We start from the raw sequence: 20,940 nt of genomic DNA, 5'->3' as shown, positions 1-20,940 counted from the left end.
GAAATGACTGAAATAAAAGAATGACTGATTATAACAAGATGAATCACAACAAAAACATTTCCAGTTTAGAACATTTGTTACTCTTCGGGCAATATAAATTTCAAGTCTTTAGGGCATAAAGAGAAGGACTGAAGAGGAATCACCCTTCTGCCAGGTAAGCTGCACAATGAGTTATGAAAGCTAACATTTACAAGCCTCTCTTGAGTAGAAACAGTGCCATATGGCAACAGCTAATGCAACAGATAGGGAGCCTTCGCATTCTTACACCAAAAGAATTATTTATTCTGTGATTGCAGGAGCCTGGGACTGAATGCCAAGCATTCTGGGTTTTACTCCCATGCTCTGTTATTAATTAAAATAGACCACATGAAACCAGTGTGCTAGCTCCTATGATACCAAAACTTCTATACAACACTCAGATGTTCACGGGTTATCAGATGGTAAGATCAACAGAAGTGAAAACTTATGAACACTCCATGCACAGAAATGTTTCACACAGTAAGTCAAGGCACAGACTCTGAAACAAGCACTGGCAGATGACAAATGTATGTGCAAGCACATGTGTGAGGATGCAGCAACTGTGCATTAGTATCTATGAGAAAAATGAATGAGTTTATCATCTGTAGTTACTTCAGCAATGAGTTTACATGTGATCTCGTGTATCTTTTTTCTTCTCACCTCACAAATGCCTGACTGACCCAAAATCTCTTCTTACCTAACCACCTCTAGGTTATGTTTTTTCAGCTATCATGATGGGTTACACCAGCTGATATTGTTTCACATCAACAGTCTGTTCCAACTTAATTGTTTAGATAAAATGCGAAAAGTCATCCCCAGATATGCAGTTACACAGTAGCTAGTTTAAAATTATGATGTTCAAAGGATCTTACAAATACAGGAATAAGTAGTGATGACATACAATACTTTTCAACCATGGATATACATGAGGACATAAAGAGGGCAAGCTACTATGATAAGTAAGGGAGGCAGAGCACACTAGCAAAAAACACAGCCATAGGTGAAACAATGTTCAATATACATAAACTGGAAATTCCTCGTATGTAGTACGTGCTTTAGGGGTTACCCAGAGGGGTTTTGCTTTTACTGTCAGAAATTAGAAGGTTTGGATACTGCATGCTATGCAATCAATTTGCTTCAAATCAAGTAACTTTTAAGATGATGAGTAAATTGCACTTCTGATTGTTTTTCTTAAACCAACCAAGATTTCCCTGTCTTGGTCACCCTCCAATACAGCAACAGACATTTTGAAACAAGTATATTTGGTAACTTGAAAACACTTGAGGTTTTTAAGCTGGGAGGAGAGTAAAAGGAATTTAAACATTGGTTAAAATTTCTTCGGAAAGAATTCTGTTAGTTGGTTGCCTTTTTTTTTTTAATAATAGATGTTTAAGACATAATAATGCCCAGCAATGTTATTGCAATCCATCCCTCTGTGGTGTAAACACCTAAGTAATGAGACTCACCATGGGATTTTTGAAAAATTCATATTTTGCATAATTCTTCCTGAACAAAAATTTACTTTCACTTCCCATTGTGGATTCAACTTGAACAATGAGCTCATGATCTTCCAAGCACCTCTCTGTGGAAAAAGAACATGATGTTAACATACAGCCAACAAGCAGAAGGAGAGAGATCAACTAAGAATAGGAGTAAAACAACCCAGTGTAATTCCATTACCTCTTAAGAAATCAGCAAAACACATTCTAGCTTTCAAACCACATTGCCATGAAGCAATGCTTTACTTTGTAAAGTATTACAAAGTTTAACATTATATGGCAGTGTTCTTCAAAGATTTCCTATATCAGGGCTTCATAAACACAGATTTTCTCAAAAGGAATATATTTCTTTTGTGTGCAGAAGCTTAAATGATAAAGACAAAACTCTGTGTTGGTTGTACGCAGTGGGACTGGCAAGGTGGACAGGTTTAAGGGGAAAAAAAGCTACAGAAAGGCCACTGTTAGGTCTTGAACTATCACAGAAATACAGTGTCCTATTTGATCACACTCTATAAAACCAGTTCATTTCAAGGTGAACTTCAGGCCTTTATTGTAGATGCTAGACAATGGGGTTTATTATGAAAGAGGTCACAGGATCTACTTTACAGGAATACTGACAGAGACAAACGTTTTGTACACATGACAGGGCAATTTTCTGCTCTAGATTTGGTTACAAGGTAACTCCCCATAACCACCACTTCTCTGGTCAAAAGAATGGCACATCAAAGCATGAACAGATAGCTTAACAAATCCAATTCACTGAAAGCAGTAACTCGAAAGAAGGCAACTGTTTAGTGTGCACTACTTAATGAACTCATTATCTTGGCAAGTCTTCAGAAGTTTCCATGAAAATATTTAGGTATTTTTCAAAAGTTTTAACTAGTCAGTGCTTTCATCCCTTATATAATACAAAGTTAAAAAATTAGGTCAAGCAAAACATAACTTTTGCAAAGCTTTAAACAAAATGCCTGTGACTTGCTGACCAAAGAAGTTTGGAGAGTCTCTTACCTACTTTGTGTTGCACTCCTACAGTTAGAAACGTCAGGGTGCCACCCAAGCTCTTGGGGTGTTTTCAGGATAGAAAGCAAGCAGTCATTGGCATCTCAGGAAGAGTAAGCTCTTGAATGTTAATTATTGAATTTAGCAGATTAATGTATGTTCTTTGATTGAAAATTTAACCGATGTCAATGATCCCATTGTCTCTTTCACCTGCATTTAGGTTGTCAGTCATCACCAGCTCATTGATGACTTCAGCATTTACTGTGCATTTGCAATGCCCAGCCTTGCTACAGATTGTGTTTTCCAGGGATTAACATCGAAAAATTTCCATAGTGGGCTGCTCCAGTGCATCAGCCATAACATCACTTTTAAGGGGTATTCTTTGACTAATGTGAGTGACAATGCTTTCACTGGTGACTGTTAAGGAAGGACGTTTTTCACCACCTCAGCATTCATCACCTAAACCTGTACATTATTTAGGGGCTTCACGGGTGAAATTTCAGGTATTTCTGATCTGTTGCTACTATCGTGGTTTTAAGCAACTTAATAAATCTCCTTCACTTTGTGATGAGGACTGTGGGCCAATGAGGGTGGAGGGTCTGTTTTTTTACATTATGTTTCCTCCAGAAAACATTTAATTACATTGGTATGAAACTTTATCACAGTATGAACCCCAAAAGACCACGTGTTCTGTTACTGTCTGCTTCTGTGACCACACAAAGTTGTGCTCTTTGCTCTCCTAATGCACTGAAAATGGCTCACCTAAGGGCAGGGACAAATAGTTCATTCTGTTCTGAGGAAATGCAATATAGATGACCATTTGTCAAGTGATTTTGTATTTCAATGGTGAGTTTCTGTAAATATACTCAGTGCCTGTTTCTTATATGCTTTAGACAACTGACATGTATTCTGTTACTAAATCAAGAACCTTTTCAGATTCTGTGGTAATACTCCCCCATAATATAATGTTTATATTTTTGTTTTGATGGTAAAAGCCATCTTGGAGAAAAGGTACAGCATTTCATAACAGGTACATGTAAAAAGGAAGCTAGTCCTGGTCAGTTTGCTACTACTTCATAGGAGTTGTACACCTGGAAAGTCTTGGGTAATTTGCAGTTGGTTAGTACAAATGGGATGAACCACCACTTGACACACCAGCAACTCAGCCTCAGCCCTGCTTTGAGCTTCCTGCTACAAAACTAGACACACAGATGTCAGCCTGCTAAGTTCAATAGGTCAGTCTGTCTTCAAGTGGCATTGCTGCTGAAGTGACCAGAAATGTGTCCTTTCAGTTTATCTGATAGGCTCCATTCAGTCTCCTCTGCACACTTCCTAGAAGAACAGGCTTGCCCAGTCCCCTGCCGACCACCCCCCCCCGATTGCTCTGTATTGTTATCAAAAATTCTACAAAACTGTAGCAGTGATACAAGATGGGAGGAGGAGCTGGATGATTCCATCGTAAACAACTCACAGGCATGGCCCTAAATTCCCATATAGAGAATCACTACAAATGACAAGTGGACCCCCATATGAAATAGCCCTCCCTGTGTGGGCTGTGTCTAACTGTTCCACTTTTAATTCATTCATATTAAGGCATGTAAACAAAAAAATCTATGTACAAAACTGCAACAACGCTTTCTTCTAACCCTCACATATTTCAGAGCCTTACTACTTTTCTTTCCTGGTTCAACTATATTTAATAGGATGCATAGTCAATTCTGCAGCTGGAAAAATTAGGTTTGTAGGTAGGGATTCTTTCGGTGTCTAGACACATGTCTATGTGTCTTCATCATTATTATTTCTGCTAATATCCAATACAGAGATCTCCATCCCCATCCTAAATTAATGATACTTAAGCACGAAGAAGCACATAAGGAGAATACCACATTTTATGAACAGGTTAGGTGTACTTCTAGTAGCAAATGAAATAACGGGACCAATTCGAGTTTCACAGACTGCTTAAATCTTGACCACAAAGCGCTAAAGATACTAGTGGTAGAGTGTAGCAGGGACCACATTTTAAATGTCAAATCTAATACCTTCTGAGGTCAAATTGTCACACCTGTGCCTCTAGTGTGAACACAAATACTTTGTGCAGTCCAATAGTTGTTTGAAGCGATTTGCAAGCACGCATGTTATTTGGAATACACTTGACTACGCGTGCACAGTAAAGAGTCAGGTGAGGGTTCCTTACAAAGTGGGACCTAGAAGACCACTGCAATGATAAATATGCAGCTGGCTTCAAAAATTTGATCTTGTCCTCAGTCTGCCCAATGGTAAAAAGATGAACTGGTTCTGCAAACTGAACTCTTTTGGAAAGTAGTATTAGGCAAGGTCAAGATAAAAAAAAAAGATAGTGAACTAAATGAAGGAACTCCTCTCTTTTGGTGGGCTTCAAGATTAGCACCTACAGCATTAAGTCAGCAAGGATGTATTGTGTAAGAAATAATGTCTTCTGGGAACACAGAATTCTCACTACTCTTAAATCATATTTCTTTTCACACACCATTGTTTCATACTTATACTAGCAATCTTATATCTAGAGAAAAAAATATGGAACATCAGACACCTGATAAATTCACCTAGGATGCAGACCTTGATCTGACAGTCTCTGAAATACAGGGTAGCATTTAAGCTTCATAGAAGCAGAAATAAGCAGCCAAGTAATACAAAATTCAAACTGCAACCAAAAATTGGTAGAAGCATTAAAGTTGGTATTTAATTTTTACTGATTATGTCATAGTGGATACTTTGGACCCCAAACATAAGAAACCTGATGAAGTTGTCTCCCGTTAAATGAACTCATTTATTCTCTTTTATGTCCAGGTCCTTTCAAGTATGTGAAATCTGTATAATTATATCTTTTTTGATTCTTTAAATGCTTTTCTTCTTTGTTTGGTTGATTTATACCCCAAAAGGCTGCATTACTTTTCACACAGATCTACTGCATGGCATACAGAGGACAGCCCTGGAGCAGTCCCTGTGGAACAAAGTTTGGTGGCTGCTGAAGCTCCAACCTGCACACCCCGCTTCTCTGGGGGCCCGCTTTGTGCTTCAGTGTGAAACAGAGGTCCAAAGCAGGCAGGTCCCCATGTATATAAATGCAGCCCGATAAGTATCTTGCTCTTTTCCCATCATTGTTAATTACCAAGTTATTTGTGTGTAAACAGAAGCTTTTGATTTCCTAATCAGCCCCCTGCCCGATTCATTCAGAGATGTCACACACCAGAGTTTGACAGCACAATTAGTCACCATGGAAGCTATTGTGATGTCACAAACACTGAATTGTGGCATCATTGAATGAATCTGGCAGGAGAAGGATGTTGGTTACAAAGGAGAAGGCTTCTGTTTACACAATACCTTGGTAATCAGCAATGATGGGAAAAAGAATATAGAAAAAGAGAGCCTGGTAGTTTAATGAGCATTGATAAAACTGAAAATTTGTAAAGGTTTTTTAGAAGCGCATGTGGCATATTAAACTACAGAGATAAAGGTTCTGTAATTTATATCTTAATTCTTCACCTCTTGTCCTGTGTCCTCAGAACTGAAAGTATATCTTAGACATATTCCAGTGAGTATTTAATCTTAATTTTTTCATATATTCTACATTAGGAGAGATAATAAAACCATTAAACAATCAGGATATCCTATGGGTTTGGGGTTTTTTTTAAGTGTTGGTCTGCAGAGCAGTGCATTTATTAGCATTTAACAGTATTGGTTTAGGGCATTACATTTCCAGCAAATAGTTTCCTTTTTTTATTTGTAAGGGTTCGGAATTACATTTTTAGACATAAAAATCCCTCTGTTAGCTACAGATAGCATTCACAATTCCAATGGTGGGGATCACAGCTTATGATTTGTCTTCCTATTTTTTAGAAAAAAATTTCCCGTGAAGGATATTGACTAATACCCCAAATGCTACACTGTCTAAAGCATTATTATGCAACGTAGAATTATAGATAGTGTTACCTGAGTGATATGCAGTTGCAAGCTGCATAGCAGAACCCTGCAACTAATCAGTGCCACAAAAAAACAGGAAAAGCAAGACTGAATAACATGAGATCCTTTCAGGTACTGTAATTAAACCAATTCACGGTGTTATTTAATTCCCCACGGTTCTTCCTCTTGCTGCCTTCTTGAAACTGTAACCATGACACCTTAATTTCAGTCAGGTGGAGGAGCTGCTGCCTGGAGAGCAGATGCCACTGCTGGTCCAGAAATTGCCCATGGATTTGCGGGTGGTGCCACCATTTTTTCCCTGCCTGAAGTCAAGTTTAGCCAACCCCCTCCCCCACCTCAGCATGTCTAGCTTTCATAAGCATTACTGTAGGTATGCAAAGCTGAGTTTGTTCACCCAGGTCTCCCAGCTGGTGATGAGCTGAGCTGTTTCATAGGACCGTACTCTAAGGATCAAGCTTAATTTGCCTAAGCTGTTTATTTGCAATAGCTTCAGACACAGCAAGGTAGCAATAGTGCACTAGTGTGAAGATTAGACAATTCTTCTTTTTTTTATATAAAAAAACCCCAGAAGATGGGAAATAAGAGGAGGACTTAAAATGGCTTAAACGCTTAACACATCAAATTGTAATACACAGAAAGCACGTATGTGACTTAAGCTAATTGTACAAATAAAAGCAGTGGAAAGAAAATGTTCCGTCTGGAAGCACATTTATATGAATTACACATATTTTATGTTCCCAGGTAACCATGCCACCCCTTTGACCATTCCCTACCTAATCCTAGGTGAGGGTGATGCTCCACTAGAGTCCAGCTGTTATCATCCACACAATGACTTTTGTAAACGAGCAGCTGACAGAGGTCCCTGGCTGTCATGTCTGCTAGAATCTCGACCACTTTGCTTGTTCCATCTTCACTAAAGACTTTTACATCCTGCAACATAAAGGGTACACTTACAGATCAACAGCTCTGAACATAGGCAAACCACACAGCTACTGTAGAAAAGCATCAACCTCTTGGCATGAGGGTTCCAAGCACCTTGGCAGCCAGGACAAATGAAATGGATGATTCACTTTAGAACACTTTCTCTAGATGCCCCCTAGACCTATTTCCCCTCCCCCCTCCCCAACACCTCCCTGCACTAAACAAAGGTTCAGCAGGATTAATATGACCACGAACACAGAAAAAGTGAGAGGAAGTTCTGTATAAAGCTGCATAAGGTAAGCAAACGTGAAACAATGTCAGGAGAGTACTTTGGCAACAGTGGGCGAGAGAAATCACATCCAGTCAAACACACACAATTTTCACTGCGATCCCAGAGGCCTCTGAACATTCACAGAGGAGCAGGCCAAGACCCCAAAGATTAAATATGGCTCTCTTGTTCCCACTAACTTTTGATTGTTTCATGTGGGGAAGTCCCACTTGCAGTTTGCCGGCGGATCAATGACCTAGCACAGTCCACAGATTTCTCTCCCTACCCTGACTTCTTTTCTGATGCTAGCCTGAAAGTAGTTCAAAACCAAATGTGCATACGCTGCACATCCTAAATATTAATGGGGATGAGAGAACAAGTCAGGAACCTTCTCCCCACCTCCTGAATTATACAGATGCTTTCCTCTTTGCATTGTTCTGCTCAAGCAAGAGACACTTGCCGCAAAATTATTTCTCTGGGAAAACGTGCAGGTCCCAGATTTAAATGAACTCTGTGTTTAAAATGCTCCACATCCTAGCACGAGAAGGAGAGTCTAACAAAAACGTGGAGGGTAATTCGATATGGAAAATCTTACCTCAACAGCACGTAAAAGGCAGCAGTCGGAAGAACAAGATGGCATTTTAAATAGGGATTGCCTCTTGAGAGTTAGTTCTCTGCCTCCGCCGACCCTGTGCAGCCTGCGGCTGGGCGCTCGGGGTGCCGGCGGTGTCAGCGGGTGGCTGTACCCTACCTGTCACGTAGACCCTGCTATGGGGACTGTTTCTGGGGAGGGAAACAACTCTGCCAGGGCTCCACTCAAAGGGTTACACGCAATCTTTGCGGTAGTGAATCAAACCACATTGTGCAGACCAATCCTAGCCCTCCCTCCGACTGATGTAATCATTTCCCACACACTATCAGACTTCCAAATTATTCCCGCCTCCCCCACCCCCCCCCCAAAAAAAAAAAAAAAAAAGGAAAAAAGAAAAAGGAATTACAAAGGAAATTTTTTTTTATGGCGACCTTCGGGGCGTTGGAGCCCCCTGGGGCCGCCCCGGGGCGGGGGGAGGCCGGCACGCGTGTGCTGCTGCCCCGGCGCCGGTGCCGAGCCCGCCCGCAGCCCGGCCTGCCCGCGGCTGATGTCATCCGCCTGCAACTTGGCCACTTGAACTTCTCCTGCCAGGGCCGGACCCGCGTCCGGACCCGCTCCGGGACCCGCGGTGCCACCGGGCTGGGACCGAGGGGGGCGGCGGCAGCGCTGCACGCCCGGCGCCTTCCCTACCCCCCCGCCCGCCAGTGCCCCGGCCACGCACAAATTCGAGCCCAGTGAGGGAGGAGTTAAAGCCTCATCCCAGCCCAAGTGACTCAAACCCGCGCGTTCAGGAAACGGCTTCATCTGACAGCAGGGATGAGCCAGCTCTTTCAGAAGTGGGCTCTGGAGAGGAGAGGAGGGGGAATCCCAGCTGCTCTGGGGAAGGCATGCGTGCTGTACAATGCTACGGCTGCACTCCTGCCAACACTTAGCCAAGCCAGAGGCATCCTCGCAAACGCAGGAATTTGTTGGGCGTGGGGGTGCCCCCGCTTTTTGTCCTGTGGGCAAGTCTTTGTTCTGTTGCTAGCCCCCGTTTCGCAGCAGAGCCCCACATCACACCTGCAGCGGTCCCGGCCCGCTCTGTCACTCGGCAACGCGCTCGTGGAACTGGGGGACACGAGTGGATTGATGCCTGAGACACCCCGCAGGCATCACACCGGTTTGCAAGCAGGCAGCACAGCTCTCGTGTTCCCTCCCTGGACGTGTGAGCACACCGAAAAGCCAGTATTCAACAAGACAGAAAGTAGCTGTTTTGTTTGTTTTGGTTTTAGTGGGGAATGGGGGGGACCTAACGCCTGCTGGATTCTTTTTTTTTTTCTTCTACTTTTTGTAGTATAGCCATAGACTGGAAAGGAGTGACACAAGCAAAAAGTTGGTGATGAAAGAATTCCTTTCTACTTTCAGCTTACTCTGTGCACGTAACTCCACTTTCTGTATTGAAACTGAACTATTTTGGATGGATTTCCTGCCTCGGGAAGCAACCTGGTGACATCATTCATTCATTAGTCACGAGAAGCACAGCCCTGCGCTCGCTGCCTCAGCATTCACAAGGGAGCTTGAATCAGGAATACACCACAACAATCGCCACTTTTGCAACACCTGGGGCACAAAACCCCCTCTTTTCCTTCCCTGCTGTTTTGCTGGGAACAAGTCACTGATACAGGACAGGCTGCACCTGATCCTTGTCAATGCCAAGTCCCAGAAGAGAGGCAAAGCTGTTCTGCTGCAGGTGCCTCTCCAGCCTGTGCAGGTGGAAAAGAGAGCTGTAAGACAACCACCACACTTTTTTCTGCTCCCAAGCACAGAAAGACTTAATGGCATATGGCCACTGGAAGAAACTGCAGCTGTCTTTTATGCTTATTCATGCTGTGCTGTCTCGGCATGAAGTAAAGGGGTCATGGGTGTGTGTTTCAGCCTCTCCTCCCTTGCCCAGAGCCAGAGCTGATGCTGATGCCAGCCCCTTTGAAGTACCACAGCATCTCAAAGCAGGTACTGGATACCCAGTTCAGTGTGCAACTGCTGTAACGCCATGTTCTCTTCTCCCGACAGCCAGGCCCTGCAGGCAGCATCTGCTACTCCCACACCGCAGCCACTACGAGAGTTGTGTTACAAACATGGATACGTTCATTTGCGGGACTGGTCAGCCTTTGGGGCTTTAACAGTGCCTTTAAAGGCCAGGGACTGGAATGCAGTGGGTGGGCAGCATGAATGCAGCAATGAGCAAGTTAACTTCACTGACTATTAATAGTGCTGTGTTTGCCATCAAGGACAGTGCAAGGCCGTGTATCACCACTGACATCAGAGATATAAAACACTACATCAGGAGGGGATGTAATGGCCTGAGCTGAACCCTGCCCTAGGGGACAGGAGAGAGGCAGAAGTGAGATGAAACCCTGTGCCTCTGCAGAGGCAAGAGTGCAATGGCCCCTATGAGGCTTACGTGAAAAGTAAGGGCATTTTATGTCCCCACACAATGCTGCAGAGCATAATGTACAACCACAAATATGAAACCAACTTGAAGACAAAGCTTCACCTCCAACTTTCTGACACCTTCGGTGACAAAAGAGGCAGATAACAATATTCCTGTATCACAGAGGGGACTGAGTTTAAAGTCACTTGGTCAAATCCAACCCTCTCACATTTCCTTCTTTTTTTTTTTTCTTCAAGGAAATATCTCCTGCTTTAAGATGTTAAGGGCTCTCTATTCAGACTTCTTCCAGCAGAAATGCTGTTTCACTTCCAAAGTTGATTTGGGGCTTATTATCTACAAAGGAAAATGAAGCATAATACATTCTGAATAAAATACTCCAATAATGAAAACACTTAGCCTGAAGAGAGGTTCAAAAAGTTAGTCTGACACTTTTGCCCTGCATCCCTCCGAGAAATGCAGTGAAATGCAACAGCAGACTGCCTGCAACAGTGATTTACAAAAGGCCCTAATTACGTCAGCGGCACAAGGCACCTTCTATTCAAAATTAAGGTTAAGAATGCTAAGCCAACCAGAGCAGTATATTGGCTGAACATTCAGTGCTTTACAGTGCAAAGGAGCAGATAACAGACTGCACCATTGTTCTGGGAAGAATTCTTCCCCCAAGCTTTCTCTCTTTTTTTTTCCTCTTTTTTTTTTCTCTTTTTTTTTTCTCTGAAAGACAGAAAGACTTAAAAAAATTAAAAATTTAAAAGAACATTAATATTCATCACTTCAGTGGTTTCATATAATGGGTCATGTATCTCGAGTATCATCATGGCTGTTTCATCTCCCAGCCTTAGTTCCTCAACCTCACTGAAGTATTTTGTGTGCATCAAGTAATGCAAACATTTTAGGAATGTGGAGAAAAAAAAACAAACAAAAAACCAAAAAAAGAAATAGTCATGTCATGGTCACATTATTTCTTCTCCATTTTCCTATTTGTTCTATTTCTTTTCTTTTTCTTCAAAACAAAACCTGTGACTGTACACCATGATCATAAAAATTCATGCTTTTAAATGACATTATGCTGGAAATCTCCAGCATCAAACAGATCTACATTTGCATTCTACAATCTGAAATTAAACACAGTGTAATTTATATCAGTGCAAACCAACCTTTGTTATCCTCAGTTATGACTCCAAACATAAGAAGAGAGTACCAGTTATCAGAAGGCCCTCTGACTGAAATCTAATAGATAAAAGGTTTCAGTACACTAGTTCTTCAAAAGTTTCCATTATAAGACATGAAGATCAGAGACTTCATAGTAAGCCATTAAAATACACTAAAGAGTCATTACCAGGGGCTGCACAAGCTGAAAATCAGTCCAGCAAGTTTTGACTTTCATCCTCCGATTTCACTCATTCAGACATGAGAACCATACAATCAGTGAGGTAAATAGAAGAAAAGTGGAATTGAAATGCTTGTACCTTGTGCAAGCAGAAGTAACTATTTATTGCAGAAGGCACTTACGTACCAGGCAAGTACTTGCTGTTTTCACTTGAACCCTGTTTTGATGAGAACTTTTTTCCAAAAGCTTGCTATAATCAAAGCTCATCACCTCACAAGAGTAGAATCAGTCACTTGGAGGAATGGGGAAGCTTTCATTTAGGATCAGTCAACTCAGAGCTGCTGAAGACTCAAGCTCTGGGTGCAGGCTACCTTTGAACTCCTATTTGCCTAGTTGAAAAAGCAACAAATTAGAGGAAGGTTTTGCTTTTTAAAGTTGCAAACCTTTAACAAGGCAAAGCCTCTAGGCATGCTCTGTGCACACCTGACAGTCAAGCAACTCCGTCAGTGACATCTACATGCTGGAGCACCAGCCAGTCCCCCCTTACTTGCCCAGCAGCAGTGAGGCAGCTTTATAAGACATGGGAATTTCAAGTGTTGCAATGAAATATATATATATATATATATATATATATATATATATATCCCAACCCTATGGCTTTTTTTACCTTCTCTTTGCACTGCTTGTGGAGGAAAAAAACCCTGCAGACAAACAGCAGCGGTAACAGCAATACATCGTGGATAAGATCACTTATATACAAGGCATCAGATAGTGCTTCCTTATAAAAGAAAACAACTGTGAGTTATTAGAAAACTGCTTTTTTTTCCCCCTACATATACACATAAAACCCTAGGAAATGCTGAGGTTAAGGTTCTCATAGCAACATTAACTCTCTCCTCTGGCATATACTATATTTAGGTACACATTTAAAAGCCTATGAACAACAAAGGAGAACAACTGTTATAAGATCAAGATCTTAGTCTTTGACTTTCATATTCAGAACAGCAACCTCAAAAAAAAAAAAATCCCACAAAAACTCACTTAAGGTGGCCATGTTTCAAAACCCTGATTCTGTCCCTCTTCACTGGGCTATTTAATTTTAAACCCATTTCTGACTGATAGAGGAATAACCTGATTTGACAGAGAATCACAGTATCATTTTATCTTCAGTGGTCATCAAAACCAACACTACAGTCATGAACTCCACCAGTGAGAGAAGTTTTGGGAATCACAACTGTGTGGGTAGAGAAGGACAGGGCAGGATTAGCACTGGGTTCAAGTCATCATCATATTTGGAGGGTTAGCTCTTCTGAACCCATCATGTATTAACACCCAGCTGCACATTGACCCAAGGAATTTTGGAGAGTTAAATTCCTTCTGAAGGTAAAGGAGAGAGATGGAGTAACTTAACATCTAAAGCACATGACAAAGGCATTTGTGTCTATCTGCTAGGTGGTGAGGGAATCTAGGCTCCTGACTCTGGACTTAAGCTGGATGCCATGAGCGGTATTGGCTGAATCAGGCCACTGTGGTGACTAATCAAGCAAACACGTTTCTCTGCTCTGTTCACATCATGGTTTAACCCCAGACAGCAGCTCAGCCCCACAAAGCCACTTGCTCACTCCCCCTCCATGGGATGGAGGAGAGAATCAGAGAGATAAAAGTTAAAAAAGTCATGGTTTGAGATAAAGACAGTTCAATCAGGAAAGCAAAAGCCATGCATGTAAGCAAAGCAAAACATGCAATTTATTCCCTCCTACGCAGGGGCAGACAGGTGTTTAGCCATCCCCAGGAAAGCTGGGGTCCATCACGTGTAATGGTGACTTGGGAAGACAAATGCCATCACTCCAAATGTGTCCCCACTCCAAATGTGTCCCCTCTCCAGATGTGTCCCCCCATCCTTCTTCTTTTCCCAGCTTTATATGCTGAGCATGATGCCAAATGGTATAGGATTTCCCTTGGGTCAGTTGGGGTTGGGTGTCCTTGCTGTGTCCCCTCTCAGTTTCTTGTTGTCCCTCCCACTGCCTCTCCTAGTTGGTGGGGTGGGATGAGGGTGCAGAAAAGACCTTCACTCTGTAAGTACTGCTTAGCAGTCACTAAAAAAATCCCGGAATTATCAACACTGCTTTCATTGCAAATCCAAAACATGGCCCCATACCAACTACTAAGAAGAAAATTAACTCTAGCCCAGCCAAAACCAGCATGATTACACACTGCAATTGTTGATATTTGAGCTTAAAAAAATAAGCAAAGTATGTGATGTGGCATGTACACAAAGCACACTTAAAGGAACATATACAATGAGCACATTTGGGGTACTATTAAAGTTTAAAACACGAATAATTGTAAAAGCAAGCCAAAGCTTTTCCTTCTCTAATTCAAAACTACGTGTGAAAATGGTTATTTGTTATGCAGGCACTGAATAAAATCTATAGTCATTATCTGTTTCTGTCATCTCAAAACTTAAAGTATTATTGCTCTCTGTATAGCTTTAGGCTTGTATAGCAACTGCATCAAATCTTCAAAAATCTCAGCTACTTACATACAACTGTGCAATATACTTCTAAGAAAAGACTGTACAGAGCACGTTTACAAGACATAACCACTGCCTGCATGAACAAAAGATTTATTCCAACATGTGCTCACATAGAGGCTGAAGGTTTGGAAACTGTAAGTTGCTACCCTATAATTTCCATATCTTAAAAATAAATAGCAGAATGCAGTTTTAAGTGATGCATACCGACATGCAGACAACACATCAATTTTGTGACAGTATTCCAAAAGCTGTTTCACTCTTTCCGACTTTGGTTTAATGCTCCGATGTTCAGATAGATCATTTGACCTGTTTGACATTTTCACATCTTCCCACTCAATTCCTCACTTGCCTCTCATTTTTAGGTAAAAGAAAGGAGAAAGACTAATTTTCAATCCTTTTAAGAGCAACAATAGGCCTTTATGAATTTTGATGAATGCTGGAAGACAGAAAGCTTGGGAAGCAGTTTGGATAGGCTTTGACAAAGTACCACTCCACACCAGCAGCAAGGGAGCACAGCAATAGCCGGCTCTCCTAGTTCCTAATCTGGGGGGCCAGACCGTTCCAGCTTTTTCTGTTAGTTTTGACTGTAAGTCTGTAACAGTGTTCCCTTCTCTCCACAGAGCTCCTCCAACAGCAATTACTTTTTATGCAAAAATCCTTTCTGGTTTCAAGATCCTTTACATACAGAAAAAAAAGATAGTTACAGGCACTGTTACACTCCTTTGATTATGTAATGAAAGACATTAAGTGATGTTGCTGGCATTAACCTTTGTCTTTCATATATTTTATTGTGCAATTTATCCCTAGATAGTTTGCAATCTTCCTCAGCTGTGCTTACAGAATGCATTATTTATTGTCTGAATTTGCTCCAAGAGAAAGGTTTAGTAGAAAAGTTCTTGCAAACACAATTTAAATCACTAACAACCCTAGAAAGGGTAATAAAAAGGAAAAACATAATAATTTCTTGATTAAATTCTTAAGTAACCAAGCTAGTTACTGAGTATTTTAAATTGCTCTGCCATTATAAATTACTCTGTAGAAAAGGAATCATTACCACATCTTCCTGCTGCACAGGCTTCCAACCACAAGAACCACATTAATTTGAAGCTTGGCAGAGAGTGCAACAAGGCTCCAGGGAGCAGCTTCCCATAGGATTTAGAAAAATGGTGCAGGTCCCAAAGACTTGGATGGCTCCTTCCTTCCCAATAGGACATTGTGACAACTGCAGCTGAGGCACTTGTCATCCAGTGCCCAGGCCACCCTATGAGCCAAGAAGCCATTTCAGCACAGTGTTTGGCAATGTGCAATTGGTTCTCACTTTGATTTACAATTATCCAAGTAGAACTTCTACATGGGTAGTCCACAACACCCCCCTTCTCTTGCATGCTTTTCTGAGCGGAAAGGAGCAGGGAGGTTGAAGAGCAGACAATGGGAACACCATTAAGAGCTGCATATTTAGCTAGACCTAGCACTCCATTTGCATGTACCAGTCCAGCCATGTATTATTAGGGAAGGGACCAGAGACTGCTTTCAAAGATGTCTTTGGAAACTGAGGATTAGTATTTGAAAATACATACATTTTTAATGCATGGGAAAACCTTTGCGGCAGTGACTGTCTCTTATCTGATAAAATGGGACCTTGGGATTTTGACTGTGGTTGATGTAATAACAGAAGTAAAATAGAACAAAACCAGCAGCCCAGTTGGGGACAATGCCAAATAAGTTATATTTGGAATGTCCAGACACAACAAAACAAACATATTATTTTAAGAATGAATAGTTATGAAATTTGTCTTGAACAAATGCAATCCAATTTACCTAGTCTAGTAGCAAAGGAATCTAAGCAAGCATAAGATGCAGGGCTGGACAGAAATTACAAACTTAGAATGTTATAGGGGAAGACAAAGATGGACCTTCTTCCCACTCCTGTTTCTTCCTCCATCCTCCCAAAAAAGTAATCACAAGGAGTGAGAAAGCCAAGGATTTAAGGACTTGAGAATCTGTTCCCTGGTGCTTGCAAGTGCAGAGTTCCTAAGGTTTTCTCTGCATCCCTGAAGGCTAAAATAAATTTTAAAAATTAATGAAAACAAGTTCTTCACTGAAGCCCCAGCTCCTATACCTAACAAGTCTTGCCAGAATTGTCTACAGTAGGATGAAAAGAGTTTTCAGAGACCAATGCAGTGGTGCACTAGATAACAAAAAAATCAATTATCTACAAGAGTTGCTTTATTCCCTCCACATCCTGATGAACCAATACTGACATCCCAGACAAGGCAGTTACACCAAAGGTGCCAGGAGAGAGAGGGAAGCTGGAAACCGACATAAAAAAGAAACTTTTAAGAAAAACTCTATGAATTTAATATGCATAGCTTGATCAGAGAAGAATCAAGTATGGTATGTCACATGGACACACAGTACAAGGGCTACAACCAACCAAAGTGTGAAAATATGAAGATGAGAAAAACTTAGGGCAGTGAAAAAGTAATGGAAGCTATGGGAAAAAAAGGCAAAACATGAAGAAAGACTCCTAACGAAAACTGCCTATACTCTCCAGGTACTCAAAGAACGATGGCCATTTAAGGGTGGCACCTTAAAGTATAAACACACTATGAAAATTTATAGCATAACATAAGGCCTCCATGTGCTGAAAATCCCAAAAGCTCAAGCACATCTTGGAAATACAAATTTCCCGCACTCCAACAGCATCAGTCACAACCCCCAATAGGTTTTTCCAAGGGGGCTGAGTTCATACTGCTCTGACAATAACAGCAGGGTGCTTTATAAGGAAGTGGGTGATGGGCTTAACTACAGCAGCATGGCAAAGCATCCCTAATGCCCAGCCATCAGCTGCCTCCTCACTGTACAGTATTCAGCAATATTGCTTAACTTCCCGTCTCCCAAGCTACCGGCTCTGGAAGCCGGCGATTTCAAGCAGTGAGTATCAGCTAATTGTTGCTGCCTGCAATGTTCAGGATGTTTTATGGGTCAGTTTGTCACACGCACACAATAAATGCTTTTAACAGAGCTGCTCGCGTTAGGGGGGTTATTTCTGCGCAACTGTGTAAGCATCGATTGTGTGGCCAGAATTTACCCCCTGCAGATCTTTACCCAGGAAAAGATACATCAATGGAAGAAGAGGGCTTATGTTATCCTCTCCCTAAGGCATGTATAATTCTCATTTTCAGCAATTGCTTTAATGGGAAGGAAACCGTTCCATAAAACAGCTCTGCGGTTTAATTTTTGGTAGATTTAAGTATCAGATGAAAACAATGGTTTTCCACAAATTCAAGAATGATATGGCAAAAGTTTCCAGGGCTGATGGAAAATCTAGGGTTATGTCATCATGGCTGGATATTCTCTCTTGAATGCAGCTAGTCCCATGCAAATCTCACTCTCTTCCAACCTGCTAAGAATTATTCATTTTCAGTGGAAAAAAGTAAGAAAAATATTGGCGTAAATCCAAACACAACAATACAAGAGATTTCTTAGCATACAGTGTCTAACTACCCTACCCCAAAACACCTAATATAGAGATCCAAGTTACCAAGACATTTTTCGTATCTCTCACTGCTCTGCTTCACTGCTGCACCCATCCATCCATGCATGCTGTGGTAAGACCAACTCATGAGTTCAAGTCCACAGCAAGTGGACTTGAACTTGTCTATTTCCAAGTTCCCTCTCCAGGGCTTGATCAAGACCACTTCGCACAGCCTTTCCTCCTAGAGGGGGCACCACAAACAAAAAAACAAACACAAAAAAACCCCACACAACCCAACCCTTTGCTTAGCTTACAGGGACAAATTCCCTGCTGCCATGGTTACCACTCCAACTTCTCCTGTGGAACTAGAAATAAAAAAAAAAAAAAAAAGAAAAAAGAAAAATAAAAAAACTTCCCTGAGAACAGACGGCTATATGTTAGCTCTTCCTCCCTCCCCCCCTCACTCATCATTGTTAGCTACTAAATCAGCTACATCTGGCACATTTAATTTGGACTAAATAAAATGTCACTAATTAAAAAGATGCCGAACAAGCAATCCATGACATTATAGAAACAGCTTAGTATTCAGCCTATTATGAACTGAATCAACCAGTTTTTACCAAAAGCTGAGAAACAAAGGCAACTAAACAGTCCTCTACACAATCTTACTCAAAACAATCCTCCAGAAACTCTCCCCTATCATCTAAATGTACTGAGGTTTCCAAGCACTAATTCCTGAAGCAGCAGTGGCTCAAAAGTGAAGTACTGAGCTCATTAGGGTTGGTATTATTTCGATGGAAGACTGTAGCATTCATGCCAACTTTTAAAAAGAAGGTTACTTTGCTAAAGCTACAATGAGTAAGATGTTCAGCAGACATACACACAAGTGGCTTTAAAGGACCTGTGGCCAAGTAACTGACTCAACAGTAACAGCCTTTTCTCTCCTCTCTTATGTTCTCCTCAGTTTTCATCAGCCTGATTTGAAGTATCACACACTGCTCCGTCCTTCCTTTCTTACAACTCCTCTCTTTATCCCAGTCCTGAAGAGTAACACGTCAGTTCTCTGCATCTCCTGCTGCAGGTCACAACAGAGAGATGTGAGCGCTGCCTTGTGCTGCCGACTGACACAGTGACCTACTCGAAAGCAGATCCTCTTACCTTGACATCAATACACCCTCCACACCCAGTCATTCCCATCATGCTAGATCAGGCTTTCTCCTTTGAAAGTACATCATTATCACTATTCCACTGCCACTTATCAAACAGATTTCAGTGCAAAGCTGCACTGAATCATATAAACCTTTTTTCACAGCCCTTAAATGTTTTCCATCATCTTTTTTTGCCAACTGGTAATCTTTCATTCTATCCCTTATGACTAGTTGAATAAGCATTTGAGTGATGTTATTTTTAGTGCCTCCAAGGCTGAGGATTTCCCATCAGAACAGATCATCTTCTAAGTGGTCTGGTCCAGGTTCTCAGCATTTATAAATCAGACAACTGGCTCCTCTCTATTTTTACTGATGTAGGACATAGAACAGATATTAAGGTGTACTTTGATTGCCATTGCTTAACTTCAGTACTGTTCATAGTCAAATAAGACTCAAACATTCAACATAGAAATCCCCCCTAAAGTAAATTTTAATAGAATTCTTGCAAGATGTTCAAGTAGATTATGTTGATAGTGCTGGCACATGCCAGGCAAGTAAAAACATTACTCTTAGAAACTCAGTAGTTATAAATGAATTAATAGTGAGCTTTATCCTCATAATTCCAAACTTCAATTTTAAAGACATAACAAAGAGATGGTCCACCCCATAACTCAAGTAGGGTCATCTGGAGCCTGTTACCCGGGACAGCATCCAGATGCCTTGGAATATTTCCAGGATGGAGATTTCACAACCTCTCTTAGCTATGACTGACAGCAGTCAGACACCCTCATGGTTGCCTGATGCTCAGAGGGAAAATCCTGCATTCCCGTTTGTGCCTGTTACCTCTGGTCCTGACACTGGGCACCACTGAAAAGAGCCTGGCTCTGTCCTCTTTGCACCCTCCTTCAAGGTAATTATACACATTCATAAAATGCTCCTGAGCTTTCTCTTCTCCAATCTGAGCAGTCCCAGTTCTCCCAGACTTTCCTCACAGCAGAGATACTCCCATCCTTTAGTCATCTCTCTAGCCCTTTGCTGGATGCTCTCCAGTATGTCCGTGTCTCTTTTGTACTGGAGAGCCCAGAACTGGAACCAGTACTTTTTACGTGTGGCCTCACCAGTGCTGAATAAACCTCCTGCTAGCCATACTTTGCCTATGGCAGCCCAGATATTATCAGCCTTCTTGGTGGCAAGGGCATATTGCTGGTTCACGTTCAACTTGGAGTCCACCAGGACTCCCAGGTCTTTTTCTGCCAAGCTATTTTCCAGCTGGGTGGCCCCCAGCATGTACTAATGCTGTTGTTCCTCTAAAGATGCAGGACTTTACACTTGCCCTTGTTGAACTTCATGAGGTTTTTTGCAGCCCATTTCTCTAGTCTGTAATCTCTTATACAGATAGTGAAAGGTTACATAAACACCGCAATATTAACTAAAAGCATGAGAAAGATCTAATGACATTTGATCATAGTTTAGGAACTCTAAATAGGTCTTTCCCTAGGATCCTTCAGCAGTATTTTCCCAAGCCAGGCCACAGTGGTTCAAAGTTCCCTTTAAGTCAGTGTTCACTAAAGGCTGATGAACTTAACTGTGTAGGTATAAATTTGAGGTAGTGGTTGAAACCAATGTCACAACAAAAAATACGCTTCCTGATATAGAACTAGATAACATAATGCTAGAGATCTGATGCCAAAGCTTGCATGAAAGAAAATGCTACTTCTTCATTCAGCATCTGCTTCAGATTATTTTACATAGAAGTCATTGCT

At 41.5% G+C, this 20,940-nt stretch overlaps 1 protein-coding gene across 1 annotated transcript in view; it reads right to left on the bottom strand.

Moving 5' to 3' along the window:
- The window catches only part of GRB10 (growth factor receptor bound protein 10), a 144,677-nt gene that overhangs the window by 16,668 nt on the left and 107,069 nt on the right, over positions 1 to 20,940 (bottom strand). Inside the window, 2 exon segments of the mRNA XM_032682743.1 lie at positions 1,485 to 1,600; positions 7,250 to 7,406. Coding sequence (XP_032538634.1) covers positions 1,485 to 1,600; positions 7,250 to 7,406 — 273 coding nt within the window.

This window comes from Chiroxiphia lanceolata, chromosome 1 (genome assembly GCF_009829145.1).
Source record: "Chiroxiphia lanceolata isolate bChiLan1 chromosome 1, bChiLan1.pri, whole genome shotgun sequence".
Classification (NCBI taxonomy): Eukaryota; Metazoa; Chordata; class Aves; order Passeriformes; family Pipridae; genus Chiroxiphia; species Chiroxiphia lanceolata.
The sequence above is the reverse complement of the archived record's forward strand: the minus strand, read 5'-3'. Positions and strand labels throughout refer to the sequence as shown.